At 41.1% G+C, this 18,214-nt stretch overlaps 1 protein-coding gene across 1 annotated transcript in view; it reads left to right on the top strand.

Annotated features, from left to right (window-relative positions):
* The window catches only part of VWDE (von Willebrand factor D and EGF domains), a 740,920-nt gene extending 734,386 nt beyond the window's left edge, over positions 1-6,534 (top strand). Inside the window, exon 29 of the mRNA XM_044066200.1 lies at positions 5,771-6,534. Coding sequence (XP_043922135.1) covers positions 5,771-5,791 — 21 coding nt within the window. The 3' untranslated portion in view covers positions 5,792-6,534. The remainder of the gene's footprint in view (positions 1-5,770) is intronic.
* Positions 6,535-18,214: the final 11,680 nt, after the last annotated feature.

Genomic DNA, 18,214 nt, shown 5'->3' with positions numbered 1-18,214 from the left:
ATGTGTCTGAATGTTACTGGAATGCAAGGGTAGTGCCCAGTGTCCAAATAGTTGTGGTAAATAGTTGCACAAGACCAAATAGACCTAGAACGGGAAGAGAGCAATAGTCTGCTTTAGTGCTGCAGTCAATGTTAACGTTTTCTTGCATGAGCATTTCAGACTTGTATTGGTATTAAACTAGGAGAATACATATTTGAGTTTGACAGCTACCATTAGGGTTTATAGGAATGTAGCCAACAGAAATGTATTTAAATTTGCTGAGTTTTGTGGAACTCATTATAGACTCCTGGTTGGAACAGCAGAAAGTTGAAGAATATGACAAGAGCAGAAGCGACTGCTTTTTTGTAGTTAAAAACTGCCCCCATTGCACATATTGGGGTTCTGTCATGCTGTTAGGTATAGTATTCTGAAGTACAGTTTCATTATAGTTCATGTGAGAGCTGTGAAGCCAGGATCCAGTCACTGCAAGCATGCTGTAAGCATAAATTGATATCCATATTTGTAAGTGAAAGTATGGAAAACATTTATGTAGCATTCTCTCATATCTGTGAGTACCAGAGTGGGCCAGTTTACTAAGGGAAGTTAAAGTTCTCCTTGAGTATGGTATTAGGATGAATGGTAAGTGCTACCATTAGGTCTAAGTATAAGCCATGGGTTTCATTGGTTATAGAAGGTGATCTATAACTTGCAAGGGAATAATGTGGAGTTCTACCTATGGTAATTTGGACAAGGTGAAGCTTAAGCACATCATCCTGTTTGAACAAACTTGAGGTATGTTTGTTTTGGATGTAGATCAAGACAAGTACGTCATCCTGTTTGAACAAAACTCGATGTATGTTTGTTTTGGATGTAGATTAAGACAACTTCACATTTAGTCTTTAGCTATGCAGTAACTGATCTAAATGTGTAGAAGGCATTGTATCCCTGCACTGCCGGGGTGCTCTCCATAACTTTAAAGCCATGTTTTGGTAACAGCACAGATCTTTGCATTCTCCAAGTTGAGAAGAGCTTGGAGGGAGCAGAGTTTCTTGTTCAGATTTCTGGCACTGAGCAGCAACACCTTTAAATTCTCTTGGGTTGCTTTTGCTAAGTTGCAGGGTTTATCAGTTTGGCATTGTCTAAAAAATGAACTATGTGAAAAGACAATGTTTTAGCCAATATTTGAAAGCCTAACAGGGCCAGGTGCAGACCACGACAAAGCAAAACAAAGTAGTCTGTTAACCATATTCTCCCATACTAATAAATATTGTACCCCCTTTGAATGACACCATTAAAGTCAATCATCTTCTGTTCATGGCATTATCTTTGGTGAAGGTAGAATGCTGCTCAATACCAGGCTTGTTCCAGCCTGGGACATGGTCTGAGAGCTCTGTAATGCCTCTCTTTATATAGTCTAGGGAAGTACACCTCAGGCCATTTACACCCTCCTGGACTATGAGCGAGTCATACTGGTACTTGTGTTTTAGTAACCTTAGAGCATAACTGACATAATTGTTGGATCCTAGGCACCTGACCGTGATTTTCTTCTTGTTCAGCCTGTTGAGTGGGGCATCAGTATGTTTCAAAATGGAGTCTCTTATAACTAGAGTATTATGCAGTGTGTTTGCTCGCTTCATGGGCTTTGCAGTTTAGGCTCTATGGAGTGTGTTTGTATGTGTGTGATGTTCAGTGTTGTTTTGATAGAGTGCTTTTGGTTTGCTGAGGATAATTGATGCAGTCAAGTGTCTGGGAAGTCTTTGGGATTTAGGAAGATTGTTATTTTAATGCCTCAGCATACGTTAGCCCATGTGTCTGTAGCATACTATGGGAGGGGGTGTAGTGTGTGTGTATGTTATTCACAACCTGATTTTCATTTTGAGTGCCTTTGTGTGCGAGTCTTGCTTCCAGTCACATTGTAAAATTACATCTCTTGCATACTATATAATTTATCTAAGGATTAGTTGGTTGTCATGAGATAATTCCTACATTGTTTCTCTTATATGTCCGTGCATTGGGGTAATATTCCCCTTGATTTTCATGTCCATAATCTTGATTTCTACTTCTTTTTCTGTTACCCCTTCCTGGTTCACAAAAGGTTTTCACTAAATAGCCTGGATTGGCTGCTTCTGGAAGTACTGGGAACTGATTTTCATCCTCGCTGTCTTCATTGACAAACGAGGATTCACTACCTGCCGAAGACACATTCCCGTTATTATTTTTCTTCCCCATTCCATTCTGTTGAAAACGGACCTTCTGATGACGTTTCCGTTGATTCGTAGAGACCAAAAATGGTGTGTTGCGTTCATAGTCTCTAATGTACCTTTGTAACATTTCTTTTTTCCTTCCAATATGCTCTTTTTCGTAAGTAGACAGTTTCTCATTAACCCCTGTTAAAAAATTCTCAAGACAAGTCACATTAGTTGTTTACATGATCTGACTGCACACAGTTTTAGTTGCTTCCATTATCTATCTTCTCTTAAGGTTGTCTCTTTCAATTAAAATGCTGACCCATTCTGAACTACATTTATGAGCCGCTGCAACCCGCCTTGCATGAAAGCTCTTATCCCCCTCTTCTTCTAAATTAAAAGGTGAGGAAGGGATTTTCACAGTACGCAGGCCCCTAGGTGTGATATTTAACTCAACATTCCTTAAAAGACTCAGTCTGGTCAAAAACACCGAAGCTTTCTTAAACAACAGCTTCTCCACTTTATCAAAAAGCTGTTGTAATTCTGAAGTCACTGCTGTTTCTCTGTTTCTACTGACTGTAGACTGTTGGAGACTGCAACATGCCCGTTTGTGATCTACTGCTACTGTTTTCTTAGTGGATTCTGGTACTGTGGAACTGTGGTATTACTAAACTGTAGTGTGCTACCATAATAAACTGCTTTGGAAGGTAAATACTGAACCTTTAAATGTTGATGCATGTGTGCCAGGATGAAAATGAACATAGTCCTCAGACCAGCCCAATCTAGTTAATATACTGCTCCCAAGGATATTGCCAATATCCTGGCAGATCGATTCAGTGACAACTTCACCCCCTCTCACCCCCTAAATGGCCCATCTCAAGACCGGAAGATTGCCAAATTCCAGTAATAACGGCCACACGGGTAAAAAATGCACTCTCCAAAGCTAAGAATACAGCATCCATGGGACCAGATGACATCCTGAGCTGTGTACTACATGAACTACAAAATTAACTGGCACCTCACCTAAGTGTTATGTTTAATCATACCCTCAACTCAGGCTTCGTGCCCACTGAGTGGTGCACAGCTACAGTTATCCCACTCCACAAGGGGGGGATCCATCTTGGATCCTGGGAACTACAGCCCCATTAGTCTGACGAGCCTGATCTGCAAGGCCATGGAACATATTATCATGGAACTTATAAACAAAGACATTGGCAACCTTAAAACACTGGACCTCACCCAGTTTGGGTTTGTGAAGGGCCGATCTTGTCTCCTGAACCTGATTGACTTCTTCGAATCAGTCTCCAGGGTTGTGGACGAGGGTAAGGCAGTCCACACAGCCTATCTGGACCTCGCCAAAGCCTTTGACACCATCCTCCACTCTGGAATCATAGATAAACTTACTAAGCTGGGCATTAATCCCTACGTCACTCGATGGGTTGCCAACTGGCTTACTGACAGAACCCACACTGTAAGTAGCTGACTCCAAATCCATCTCCAGACAAGTGACAAGTGGAGTACCTCAGGGTTCAGTCCTGAGACCTCTCTTGTTTGGCATATACTTCACTGAAGTACAGGCCAACACTAAGGGACTCTGGATAACAAAGTTCGCAGATGACTGCATACTGGGAGCCATTATTGAATCCCCAAATGATGTGGATACTCTACAAAAGGGCCTTAGAGAAACAGATGCTTGGTGCCAGAGCCATGGGCTCAACCTCAATGCCAAGAACTGTATAGTTATACCCTGTGGGAAAAAACATGTACCCGTGAAGTACCACATAGGTAGCAGTACACTTAACACTGAAAGTGTGATAAGAGACTTAGGGACACAGGTGGACAGTGGTCTCACTTTCAATAACCACATTGCCACAACAGTCAGGAAATCCTTCTATGTGGCACACCTCATCACTAAGGGCTTCTCATCCAGAAAAAAGGAGGTAATTGTCCCACTGTACTCATCCCTCATTAGACCCATTATAGAATACAGCGCCCCATTTGGTATGTACCTCTCAAGACATCTGCAACAACTGGAAAGGCCACAGAAATACCTCACTAAAATAATCACAGGCCCAAAGCAGATGCCCTATGCTGACTGCCTTAAAAAACTCCAGCTATACTCTATCACATATCGTCTACTCCTAGGAGATCTCTGCTTAACATACAAGGCCATGTCAAACCCAGAGCTGTTGGACATGCTACACTTAAAGAAATCCCAATCCCTCAGAGCCACATGCTCCAGGGATCTAAACCTTGTCATCACAATAAACAAAACATGCTGGAGGGATAGGTTCCTGACCCAGAGACTCCCCAGACTCTGGAGTAGACTGCCCATACATGTCAAGCAGATCGCCTCTTTGGCCCTCTTCAAAAGGAACCTTGATGATTGGATGGGAGAAAGGAAATTCACCCCGGGGATCACGTCAGTCGCCCTGCTAGACAGGGGTCCATGGAAGTAAATAGTGTGGGAAGAAATAGCCAGGAAATTGTTATGGCTAGGCTTGTAGAGGCCCTAGGGCTGATAGCCTAGTACCAACCTATGAACCTATGAACCTATAAATCAAAAATAAAATAAACCCAGACAGTGCTCCCCGGTGGCTGGCAGTGAAAAAAAGAACATTGGTATTCAGTGGATTTACCTGAATTATTAAACAAATAAAATTAAATAAACTTCTCAGCATATGCCTACCTTTGGTGATATGGGAAGGATGGAAAATGTACAAACATAACTCAAAATTGGCAACTAAGGGGAATCTGCTATATGCACAGGTGCACACAACAAGATATGTGCACTCACACCATCATTTCAGCTGATTCAAGGGTGAGGTGAGTACTGACAGTAAACTATAGATGCAAGTGAAGTGATCTTTGACAATGTGCATGCCATAGACTTGGCTTTCTGAGCTTGTTACAGTGTACCATAGACAAAGGAGAGCTGAATTCTGACAATGCGACACAGGTGAGCAGAGCTTGCCTTGTAGCAGTGTGCCATAGACCCAGGTGAGCTGAGCTTGTGACAGTGTACAACAGGCACAAGTGAGATGATCTTGTAACCATTTACCACAGACACAGGTAAGGAGAGCCGTAACAATGTGCCACAAGCATAGGTGAGCTGAACTTTTGACAGTGTTTCATAGACACAGGTAAGGTGAACTGTGACAGTGTGCCATAGACACAGGTAAGCTGAACCCTGACAGTGTGCCATAGACACAGGTAAGCTGAACTGTGACAGTGTGCCATAGACACAGGTAAGCTGAACTGTGACAGTGTGCCACAGACACAGGTAAGCTGAACTGTGGCAGTTTGCCATAAATAGGATGAGGTGAGCCTCCAAACTGCTTGCCAAACAATGTGTATCATTAATGAAAACTACCGCTGGAATGCATGAATGCATATCAGTAGTATATAACACCTCAAATTTGCTAGTTATGGAGCTTGTGCGTTGCAGTGCAAGGAATCTAGACATGATCACTGATTGTTATGATGGATATAAAGTAACAAATGCTGAATTATTAGAAAAGAACTATAACATACCTACCACTGACATTTTAATCTGTGATATCTCTTATTTAAAGTGCATTTCACATGATAACTATATTTTTCAGATTTTCAGATATTTGGGCTGACCAGCACAGAACCTAATTCAGCATGGACTACAGATGTTCACTTTTCCAAAGGGGAAGATCTACAACTAAAATACAAGACATTTTTGTATAAATATTTCAAAAATTAAATGCATTGTAAAATATTATTTGACATATTCAGTCATATACATGACACAGAGAAGTTCAGAAGAAATTATGCAGGCACCGTAGAAAACTGTCCCAAATATGCAATAGCTAGTGTCCCAAAATTGGATTTGTTTTGTTTACTACCTCATGATGATGGACAATATTAGGTTTGTACATAATTCCTGGGTTTGTTAGAAGTATGATACTTTAGTTACACAACAGACTTTTGAGACTAAATATCCACTCAAGTGATTTGCAACCAGTACAGCCTACATAGCTGCAGTGGCTAAAAACATTTAATTAGTGTATTGTCATGGATACTGATGGGCACCAGAGTTCACAGTGCCTGAGCTTTTTCATCAACAGTATTATCAATGTTAGATATTTTGGGGGTTACTACAACCAAGAAAAAAATGTTAACAGTCCAGGGGTTGTCAAGTGAATAAATTAGCTGCATATTTGTTTTGGATTAGAAGCACATGGTATAAATATAACAGTAGGCATTAAATTAATGTAAGAACTGACCCACTGTACTATAGAGGTATCCCCTGAGGTAGGAAGATACACTGGGTTCATAGCTAGTTTTATGGTAGTCCTCAAGCCACGACTGGCCAGTAAAAAAAAAAAAAAAAACATTTAACAGATACAGGCATTACATTAAGAATTTATTTCTTAATGACCGTAGAACCACTTTGTTTTAAAATAAATGTGTTATGGTTTATGGGTATTATTCATAAACATTGTGTACAATTCTGGAGGGTTGGTGTGCAGTCTAACCTGCATATCATACACCTGCATGATTCATAAAAGGGCCACAATGGAGGACTCACGTACATAACTGCATACCTGGAGGAATGTAGGTACAGAGTTGATCTACAGTCATTTATGTAGGTGCAACTGTATAACTGCAACAGTGAATATAGTGTCCAGGTACCAGATGGCCATTTCATTTTTCACATGCATCAGCTAGTCTTTTATTTTACATAAGCCAAGCAAAAATTTTTGAAGTTCTTAGATCCCATATCCAGAGGTGCTTCTAGCATCTCTTTAACCTCCCTATTTGTGTGTTCTATAACAAAGTCTCAAAAAAGTATCATTTTAGGTGTGGCTGTAGATACCTTTGCTTTGTTATAGGTGTTCCTCTTAATTTGTTCCTATATTTTACTGCTATTTTCCATTTTCTGGTTTCACTTATCTATTTACAAAAATATGTTTTCAAATCTTACTTGATAAATACAAAAATAAATAAAACTGTTTATTTTAAGATATGGTGTGTACTTTCACAACCTATTTAGTACTTTCAGATGGTAAACAATATTCTTGGCTCACTGAAGGAGACAACTTGGAAAGATTGTGCTTCAACTCATAAGTAATTTAATTTAATTAATTTAGTGATGGTGGTGCAGCTGTTAGCATTGTCACCTCACAACAAGGGGCCCTCTGGTTCGATTCTTGGCTGGAGTTCCTTCTGTGTGGAGTCTGCATGTCCTCCCTGCAATTGAATGTTAAAAGACATGCAGGTAGGTGCATGAGTCTGTGTGTGTGCCTTCTCTGAAGGTTGGGCGCCATCTTGGCAACTCGACACTGTAAAAATCCACTGCCAATGATAAGCAGACTGGTGTGGCGACCCCTAACTGAGAAAAGCTGATAGACTTTTTTTTTAGTGATAGGAAGACAGTTTTTTGAAAAGCCAAATATAAAATGACGGTCCACTACAGTGCCCTGTATTTTAAATTTTATAATCACAGAATATAAAATGTCTGCAGAATTGTCTTGTCATGTGTGATATATGTAAAAAAGTTTTTTTCACGGTTGATAGCTTACAATGAACAGTAATTTAGGTCTTATCATCCAACATTTTAGTCAGTATTTCTGAATTTCAAAAATAATATCTATGCAAACTAAGTTATTGGTGTGGCATTACTGACCAGTGGAAGTTGAGTATTGGAACTGCAATACTGTAATTCATATTACATTCTTATGTATATAAAAAACAAACAAAGAATATTTTGGTATGCTACTGGTATGTAAATACATCATGTAATCATGAAAATATTTTAAGATGAGACTTTGTATTGATTTGTAAATCCTGTTATGTTTTAAATAAAGATGTCCTTGTTTGATTTTTATTTATTTTGTCTTTCATTGCATGTAATAGTTTAGCTCAAAATGTGTCACAGATAAGGGAATATGGTATACTTAGGCTGCCTTTTTATGACAGATACACTGCCTAAGTTAAGCTTTTTATAAGTACCTCAAGCTTCTAAGCAGAATCCTAAATTCCTTAAACTGATGTAGCAGCCAGTTATGTAGTTTTCTCAACATTTGGAGAGATGCTAGCTGGAGCAAAAGCTGACAGCAATGTTTATAGTCAGCTAAGAAGCTACGTCTCCATTAAGTATCACAGCATCTATCCGAGCAGTCATGATGACTGATGTATTCTACTCAACAGGGTGTCAGACAATCAGACAGTAGTAAACAACAAGATGGTTCCTTATACACAGGAGACAAAAGAAAGGAAGAAGCATTTGAGTTAACTGAAACTTTATGGACAAAGCAGCTAGGTATACTACTGTACCTCAAGAATAAGAAAATAAAATCACTTTACAGGAGAAGAAACATACAATGTTATATATACTATTTGTATCTGAATGTGTGATACTGGAGCATGCTTTGCTACTTTTCCTGTACAACAGAATTCACAGAAAGATTAGTGTTAACATTGCTCATGTACAGATAACTTTATGGTTTGTTGAGTCCCTACAGATCAATGGATTAGATTGTTTACTTGAATTTATATAACTTCTCCTTACATTATACAGTCTTGGGGATATTGTATTATGTACAGGAATGCTCAGGCAAAGCCCCCTATATAGGGTGTGTGAGGGAGGGGGGTTTGACCCAGTTCAGCAAAGGTTACTATTTTTTCTGGAATTTGTCAAAATGGGCCAAAAAATCCTGTAAGAAGTTGATAAGTCATTCCCTAGCCCAATTCAAAACATTTCTTTGTCTGTGAAAATGGAAATGTGTTATAATGCAAGCAGTACATGGCTGTCTGCCAGTGTGTAGTGTATTATGTGAACACAAATTGTTGTCACACCTTGGACACAGAAACACTAAATATAAAAGCAAGGTAGAAAATTAACATAAAGACATGCCACACAAAACAAAGAATGTTTTACCAGTCAAGGGCATATCAGACATGGTAGCAGTTGTAATAAATACAGCAACAACTGGCTGCACTGGCAACAAACTATCACTTAAGTGGATGACCAATGAGTCCACAATACAATACAATACAAATATTTCTCTCATGCACTCACAATTACACACAGGTACAAGCAGCTGATTCTTCTATAACCTTTATAAACTGTAACAGTAGTTTGTACACTACATATTTTACAGATAAGCATTTTTGTTGTGATTGCAAGTTATGATATGCAAAAAGTATCACTAGCTACTGTAACTGCCACCAGGACATGCCTTAGTTAAACTGGTGCCATAGATGAAAATGCTCCAGTGCCCACCCCCCCGCTGCCCATCCCATCATGGAACACTCAGCATCGAAATTACTTTTTTCCTTAACCTTTTCCTCACTCTATCTTACTTCAGTTTTTCATGGAGTTAATAATTCATTCATCCAACATGTTTCATCTAAGCAAGACTGCACTCTGATAATTCTGGAGGCAACAACTGCATAAAGTTGGGGGTCTGCATTAACACATGTGAGTTCTAGATGATCTGGGGTACATTTTAGAGTTTTTTTAAATAACCTTGTCATCAAGTGATTGAATAAAACCATGATCAAAAAGAGATATTTAGCCTTACTATTCAGCTTTGTTTTTCCTGCATCCTTTCAGCACATCTTAATTGACCAAGACTATATTGTAATAACTGCAATGAAAAAAAAATGTATTAAGTTAGGGGACTAGGGGCCACCAGACCACCAGAATCCAGTACATTTCTAGATGTATTTAGATGCATTTTAGAGTTTTTTTAGCAGTCTTTTCATCCAGCGATGGCCTGAATGAAAATCATGATTTAGGAAAAAAATTCAATTTTACTCTTCAGCATTGCTTTTCCCATCATCCTTTCAACACACCCTAACTGACCAAAAATACCCTGTAATAGCTAAATTAACTTGGGGGTCTCAGGGATGCTAGGCATTCAGAAGCCATGAGACTACAGATGCTCTAAGGTGCAATTTGTAGCTTTTTCCTATCCTTTTCATCCAATGATGGCCAACACAGAAAACATGCATTCAGAAAAGAAATTCAAGCTTACTTTTTTATTTCAAGAAGAAATAAGTTGTATCCATGTTTTCATGCTCAAAGCTGATCAAACACCTTCACAATAAACTGAGAAGATAAATTCTTATGAGGATACATATCAGAGCTATAATTAGTACCTGTCCTCGTAACCCCACCCCCACATCGCAGTAGGTTGTCAACTTTCTGTGTGTTCCTCTCTGGTGTTAAATCGGAGTTAAAATTAAGGCACAAATGCCCACAGTCATGTTTCAAGCTGCCTCCTAACCCCCTACCCTCAAAAAACAGCAGCCTTCTGTGTAGCCTTCTAATGCTGCACTGTGGCAAAACTGAGAAAACAAATTGAAACATATTCACTGTCAGACATCTATAAGAAGCATGCTTATGTATTCCCCCCAAAGATAGCTACCTGTATATGCATAAAATGGTTGATTGTGAGGAAAATGAAAAGAAAAATGATTACACTAGTGTCTCCCACTTCTAGAGAGAGTACAGTGCTCCCACACAAGCTATAGTGACCCTCTGTGCACCCCTCTGAAGTTTGTGATGAAAGGTAAACAAATAATGACCACACTGTCCCAAGCATAACAGAAGATACAGTTACCGCTGGGGGATGGGAGGAATGTTAAAGAAATACTGGCAACTTCACCAGCTCCCTCCCCCATACACACACACACACACACACACACACACACACACACACACACACACACAATCACATACGACATGTGAGCCTTATGCATCTTCAGGCAGTTTGGTGGCATAGCAATTCACCTATGACAAATCTTTGGGATGTGGGAGGAAACCTGGTAAAAATAAACTCATGGAGACTCAGGAAGGATGCTCATATTCATTCAGAAGCATCTCAGCTGAGGGAGAAACATCTTTTTCTTTATGACTTTTATATTATCAGTATTACTACGTAGCCATCACTTTTATCAACAGCAATAATGTTAGTCCATCCTCTCCAACATATGGCATATGAATTTTTATTCATCACTGGGCATTTAAATACTAATACTATTATTCTCATATTATCCTACCTCCCTAACTTCTCCTTCTTGATTTCTAGACCTTTCAAATAAATATAAATATAAAATTCACTTCAACCTATCTTCTACCTCCCCTTCTTCATTCTAACAGTATAACTTGACCTTGTTCAATTGCATTCAGTTGTCCAAACTCCTTTCATCTTTCTCCAGTCGCTGTGCCATATTTTAACTTATTCACCTTTTCTGAGCTTCGGCATACTTTTGCAACCCAGCTAGATATATCTTTCTGTCCAAAAGGCTGAATACCCCCTCTTTATAACTGTTGGCTTTTGTTCTGTCTATAGTTCTACCACAATTGCCTCCCTTCTCTCCTTCTCTGTTTCCATCTTCCATCTCCAAGCCTCTACCTCTAGTTCACATAAATAAAACATCTATGTTTTCTTCCTTCTTTCCAAACAATTTGATCCTTATCTGAAGACCATTACCTTACAGTATCTGAACTTCCTGATACTCCCTACACAAGTGCAGATGATTACACCCTCCCTGTCCACATCTCCACCAGCTATATCTTGCCCACTATATTTCCATCTGAACTCTCACTGGAGATCTATACAATCCATGCCAAAGTTCCAGTGCATATCCCCTCTGGGCCACAAACAGCTACTGTTTGTTTCAACTTCTAGAGTTTATCCTAAAATACATTCCCTTCAACTTTACACTGTACTTTGCCCAACATTTCCTCAGCTTCCTCATTGCCTCTTCCAACTTATTCTCTCACAAAGATTTATGTCACCCTATCCTACCTTTGTGAACACTCCTCAATCCTTATCACAATTCTGCATTTGTATTAATCCTTTCCAGCCCACCCTTCACTCTCTCTCTCTCTCTCTCTCTCTCTCATTACTTACCCTTATTCTCTTCACCAGATTATCATAAAGTAGTCAGTCTCTTCTACCTACCCACATTTCCTGCCACATTTCCTCAAATTCTTTAAAATCTTTCTGCTTACTACTGTCCCACACTCTCAACACATATTCACTCTCCCATTCCCTAAATGATGCCATGACCAAACTTCTCTTTTCCAAACCCTGTATCATCTTGTTAATCCTGAACATCTTAAAGTAAAGTCCTATATCCCTACCCCGTCTATTATTCTACCGATATACCTTACCTGCTAAAGAATGTTCTCTCATCTACCACCTTGCCCATTTCCACTTAATCCATTTTGAACTGTCATTCTCACATCCCCCTTTTCTCTGGGCTACTATTGTAACAGTGGCATATCTAACAAAATGAAGCAGTTTTGATCTCATCCACTTTCCCTACTTGCATCCATGTCCTAAATATCTCTCACTACTATACCTCCAAACAAATATTTCACATAACATTTGTAGATCTCCTTTCTCTTTCTTCATCTTTGGACAACCATCTGTAGGTCATTCTATATACATCACATGGTGAGGAATCAATGTTTTTGCCACTTCATTCCTACCCCTTAATGTAGATAACCCATCTAAATAACAATCTGTCTGTTACTTAAAATTTTGTTTAAACTTTCCTAATTTCTTCTCTCTTATAGCTTCTCCTACACTATACACCTTAAGGCACAAATATTTATTCCCCCCAATCAAGGTAATCCAACCAATTTTGTATCCCCGATTGTTACAACACTTACTTCTTGAGATGATATTTCACATCTGATGATTTTACACATCTTCTACTAATTTTCAAAACAACAGATAGTTATTTTGTTGTGTCTTTGAGTAATACATTCATATAGTAATTTGCAAAAAAAATGCATGCTACCTATCCTCCCAAAAAATCATTCCTGTCTCTTGTCCTCCCTCTAATCCTCTGAATTAAATTCTAGTTCCAATCAAAAAACATTCAGAGTTAATGGGCACCCTTGCTAAGATGCTAAGGAGATGGGCATCTGTGATTCCCTCTTTTGGGTTTACCTTCAACTGCAATAAGGAGTCTATTGGTGGTTGTGAATTGACCTTCCAGTTCTGTATGAGTAAACAAACAAAACAGAAAAACTTTATATTGCCAAAAAGACTGTAGATTGTTGGGTACCAACTGGAAGAAGAGGATAGGTAGTTTTGAAGAAAGACCCCTAATTTAGTTACATTCTGTAAGCAAACTTCTAGAGAAATTAGCTATTTCTGGTAGGTCTATCCTGGGTCTAGAATCAGTCATTGCACTAGCCTTGGTGTAGCAATTTTTTTTAAGGTGTCAGTGCTTGTGTGTGCCTGCCTGTCCTTTTTAGCTTATCTTTCAACTTATTTATAAGGAAACCCATGTGTGTGTGTGTGTGCGTGTGTGCGTGTGTGTGTGTGTGTGTGTGTGTGTGTGTGTGTGTGTGTGTGTGTGTGTGTGTGTGTGTGTGTGTGTGTGTGTGTGTGTTTAGGGGAATTGTTGTATTGTACAGGTCTGAGAGTGATTATAGGAAATGTATTACTGTTGTTATTCCTTATGCTTGTTCATTCATTTAACCATGAACAGACATCTGATCTGTACAAAGTCAAAAAAAGACACTGATTTGTGGGCATGTGTGTGTGTGTGTGTGTGTGTGTGTGTGTGTGTGTGTGTGTGTGTGTGTGTGTGTGCGCGCACTAGTGCATGACACACATGTTCATATACATTTAAGTTTGTAATAGGTTGCTCTGCATGTGTCTGACAGAAGTCAGGTGAAATACATTAGCAGAACCATTATCTGCATACTTACTCATTCATTTAACCAGAATCAGACATCTGAAATGCATACAGTCAAAGTGGCTGCAATTGGTGAGCAAGGATGTATTCTGTAAATGAAACTGACTGACCCCCTGCTGATATTTGTTCAGAGTTAACAATTATGGATCTAGTGAGTATGTGCATAGAGCAAACTGAAATAGATTACTATGACTACCATAATTAATTTCATTTTTATTTGATCACCATAAAACACATGAGGTGTATACCTACATTCAATAATGTAGCTAGAATGGCCAAGAATTGAAGGAGTCTGAACGAAAGTGACTGAACCCAGCTTTTGTTTCATCACAGTTCAATAGACAGTGATCCACCCTATTACAGTTAACCCTCCATTTCAGTTGCTCCTACAAACCCCATGCCTTGATGTCACCAGACACGACAGATACTACTTCAAGCTGAGTGAAACCAAGCAACCTAAACTTTCCCCCCAGATTCTCTATGCCTTGCATGGCATGCAAGATCGGTGCAGGAGCTCTAGCAGGCAATATGTCTGCCATGCAATCCAGGAACAGCCTGCAGGAGCATGCATGAGTGCTCCTGCACTAGGCCTGCATGGGCTAAGCCCCTGTATGCAAATCACCCCATTTGCAGGAGAAACCCATGCAAATGAGGTGAATTTGTGACCCAGGAAGCTTGCAACCGGCCGTGCAGGACTAGTGCAATCTGCAGAAATGTACTCAGTTAAAAAACGAGTACATTTCTGCAAACTCCACAACGGAGCTGTGACAGCTCCAAATAAAGGCTGCATATCATCTAGTAAGCATACCAATGGCCAAGTATAAGGCCATTGTCATTGCAAACAGTGAAAAAAATACAAAAATCAACTTTTAATTTTTTTTTAGTTGATCTCGGCTGTTTAAGTGTAGGGCAACTGCGCGCAAACTGGATCAGGGGAAAATAACAAAATAAACCTAAATTAAGCATTCTAACTAAGATCAGTGTTCTGCCATGCAAGTCAATGGCAGGCAGAAGACAACATGGCCAGTGAGTAGTGGTTGCTAAGGGGGGAGACTCAGTGTGAGACATGTAACTATGCATTAGCAGGCCATCCTATGCAAATGAGAGAAATGATAGTGAATCCCAGTTTTCCCCAGCATGCTAGTCAGGTCCCAACAGTGTAAGAGTAGGAATAGCATGGTGCAAGCCTAGGAGTTAGGTGACATCATGGGGGGTATGTCAGGCATGCTGTAAGTGGATTGAAGCCCTGTGGCTCAGGTTTGCTCCTAGCTTAGCAGAGCTAAGCTAAGGGGGTGTGTCTAAATCTGCCTTAGCACTCTTTACATTGCCTATGTGGGTGTGCGCACCACGCACCAGGTTTTAAAGGAAGAAAAATAAAGTTAAACCAGGAAATAGCAGCACTGTGCACATGTGAGCACTCTGTTTGCAGAGTGTGCCCCTGGGCTTATACAGGAAGGCAATGGGAAGGGGAAACAGCAGTAGGAAGGTAATCAAGGAGAACTAGCATAGCTGGCATGTGAAATGTATCAGAATCAGCCAATTACACAGGCAGCAGACCAGCCCAGCCCAGAACACTACTATAAACTATGCAAACACCTTCCCCTCTGTTTTTTCCCACACTCTACACCACCGGTGTAAACAAGCGGGGAACTTTTAACACTCACAACAGCAAAATGATAGGGGCTGCAATAGCTATCATACAACACCTAGTGGAAAAGGCTGAGGATGGTGAGGATGTAAATGCTGTCCACCAGCCCACAGTGTGGAGACGGAGAAGAGTGTACAGACCCAGGGTAACCTACCAGGGGCTACATGAGTTGGAGATAATGGAGTGCTATAGGGTGGACAGGGACCTCCTACAGCAAATTGTCCAGCTGTGCCGACCAGGCCTGACACACAGAACTAACAGAGGGGAACCCATCCCAGTGGATACCAAGGTATGTGTAGGCCTAGGAATACTAGCTACAGGTACCTTCCAAAAGCCAACTGGGGATATGATCGGGATCTCACAGGCATCAGCATCCAGGGTACTCCAGCAGTTCCTGGATGCCATGCCAGCACATGTCAGTGAGCACGTATATTTCCCCAACACCCGTGAGGCATTGGCCAGCAATATGCAACTGTTCCACCAAATAGCAGAATACCCTGAGGTAGTGGGTGCTATAGACTGCATGCACATATGCATCAAAGCACCATCCGGTGAGCAGTGTAGGATCTACATCAACCACAAGGGCTTCCCCTCCATAAACTGCCAGGTCATGTGCGATGCCCAGGGGCATAATAATGAATGTGTGTGCTGGCTGCCCTGGAAGCTATCACGATTCCCACATCTGGCATCTGACGCAGCTGTACCAGAGATTTGCAAATGGGGACATCCCTGACGGTCACCTAGTGGGGGATGCTGGATACGCACTGGGGCCATAGCTGATGACACCCATCAGAAATGCACACACACCTGAAAAAGAACTCCATAATGAGGCACATGCACAGACCAGAATAATAGTAGAGCATGTGTTTGGGATGCTTAAGTCATGGTTCCGGTGAGTGGACATATCCAGTGGAGCCTTGCATACTCACCAACTACAGGTACCCAAATTGTCCTCGTATGTGCCATGCTACACAATATGATCCTGCAGAAAAAGCTGCAGAAAGGAACAGCCTGGGTCAGGGCCACACAGCCCCCACCATTGGCAAGGCCTGCACAGGCGAGTGACTCGGAGGAGGATCAATCTGAGCCTGCCCCAGTAGGCAGAAGGAGGTGTGCCCAGTATGCCCTGGCCTTGGCAAAGAGGCAACGCATAGCATATACACTGACACAGGAGGGACTCAGGGAATAACACCTCTCTCTGACTCTCACATACAGTAAAAGGGATGCCAAACATTACACTACCTATGCTCAACCATGTGAAGGAAGTGTACAATGTGCATCCTACATAAGCAGCCCTGCAGCACCACCCTCAATACTGGGACACCCACAAGGTAAGTGGCTCACACATGCCAGCCAGGGGGGGGGGGTTCACATACCCAACAGTCACAGCCAGCAGGACAGGTGTAGACAAACACAAACAAAAGCTGTGCTATGGCCTTTGAATAATGCCTATGGGTAACCCCCGCAGGCCTACACAGACAGACTACAGCAGGTCAGACAGTGGGATGTCATTTCTGAAGGGTAGGAAATCTGAAACTAATATGTAAGTAAATACAAGCTAAGATCTATAGTACACTTGTATGCCTCTAGGCAGTATGATAGGTAACACTACAGAATGAAATGGAGTACCTGACATACCAGTACAGTCATAACAAATGCATACAAGTGTCAGGTGTGCCTCCCCCCGATGTTATGTAGACATGTAACAGTCAGGTGTGCCCCCCAATCCTGTGTAGACATGTAGAAATAGTCAGGTGTGCCCCCCATCCTAAGTAGAAATGTAGTAACACTCAGGTGTGCCCCCCAAACCTGTGTAGAAATGTAGACATAGTCAGGTGTGCCCCCCATCCTACATAGAAATGTAGTAACAGTCAGGTGTGCCCCCCCAATCCTGTCTAGAAATGTAGAAATAGTCAGGTGTGCCCCCCCATCCTATGTAGAAATGTAGTACCAGTCAATGCCAAGTGCTCGACGGATAACCTGCTAAAACAGTATGCTACCTGTAGGTGTACAACACATAGGTCAGCACTGCAGTACAGACTACCTGGACTTGATCCACACATTCAATACAGATGGGCATACTGGGCATGCTCACACACTTAAACACATGAAGGCTATGTCTTCAAACACCAGTGGACCAGACATATCTGGCAGTCGCAGATGTTAGTACAGACACTCCTCAGTGTGCACCACACATGCTTTGCACACACAGTGGACAGGAATACAGACATATTTCTAAGGACAGCACACTATAATAAGCCAAAGGTAGATGTACATGGATGTGTGGAAGATGGTGACTGTGACAAGGAGCCATCCAGGCCTGTCCCATCCAGCACACAGCCAAAGGGCCACAACCACATGAGGTCCAGCTGTCACTCACTGTAGATACTAGCCACTGGTATCTGTCAGCAGTACAGACTGTGTGGTGCACGTGCTAGCTGTAGAACATGACTGTACAAGTAAGTAGTCATCTAGCATCTGTATACACGTACCTGTGAAATATGACCCTGTGTGTGGCCACATGTGATGTGTCAACCTCTAGATGAATGCACACACACTGCCCTCCCCATAGCCCTACTATGACAAGGCTGCTGAGGTCACTCACAATGAAATACACCTTTGAGAGAGTTGTAGCCTAGTAATCTCCATGGCACGTCCCATAACTGTGTACTGCTTTAGTGTGATAAATTAGTTA

The sequence above is a fragment of the Protopterus annectens genome, chromosome 3.part1, assembly GCF_019279795.1.
Source record: "Protopterus annectens isolate FY-2018-M chromosome 3.part1, PAN1.0, whole genome shotgun sequence".
Taxonomy (NCBI): Eukaryota; Metazoa; Chordata; order Ceratodontiformes; family Protopteridae; genus Protopterus; species Protopterus annectens.
Note: the sequence above shows the minus strand (reverse complement) of the source record. Positions and strands in the feature narration are given on the sequence as shown.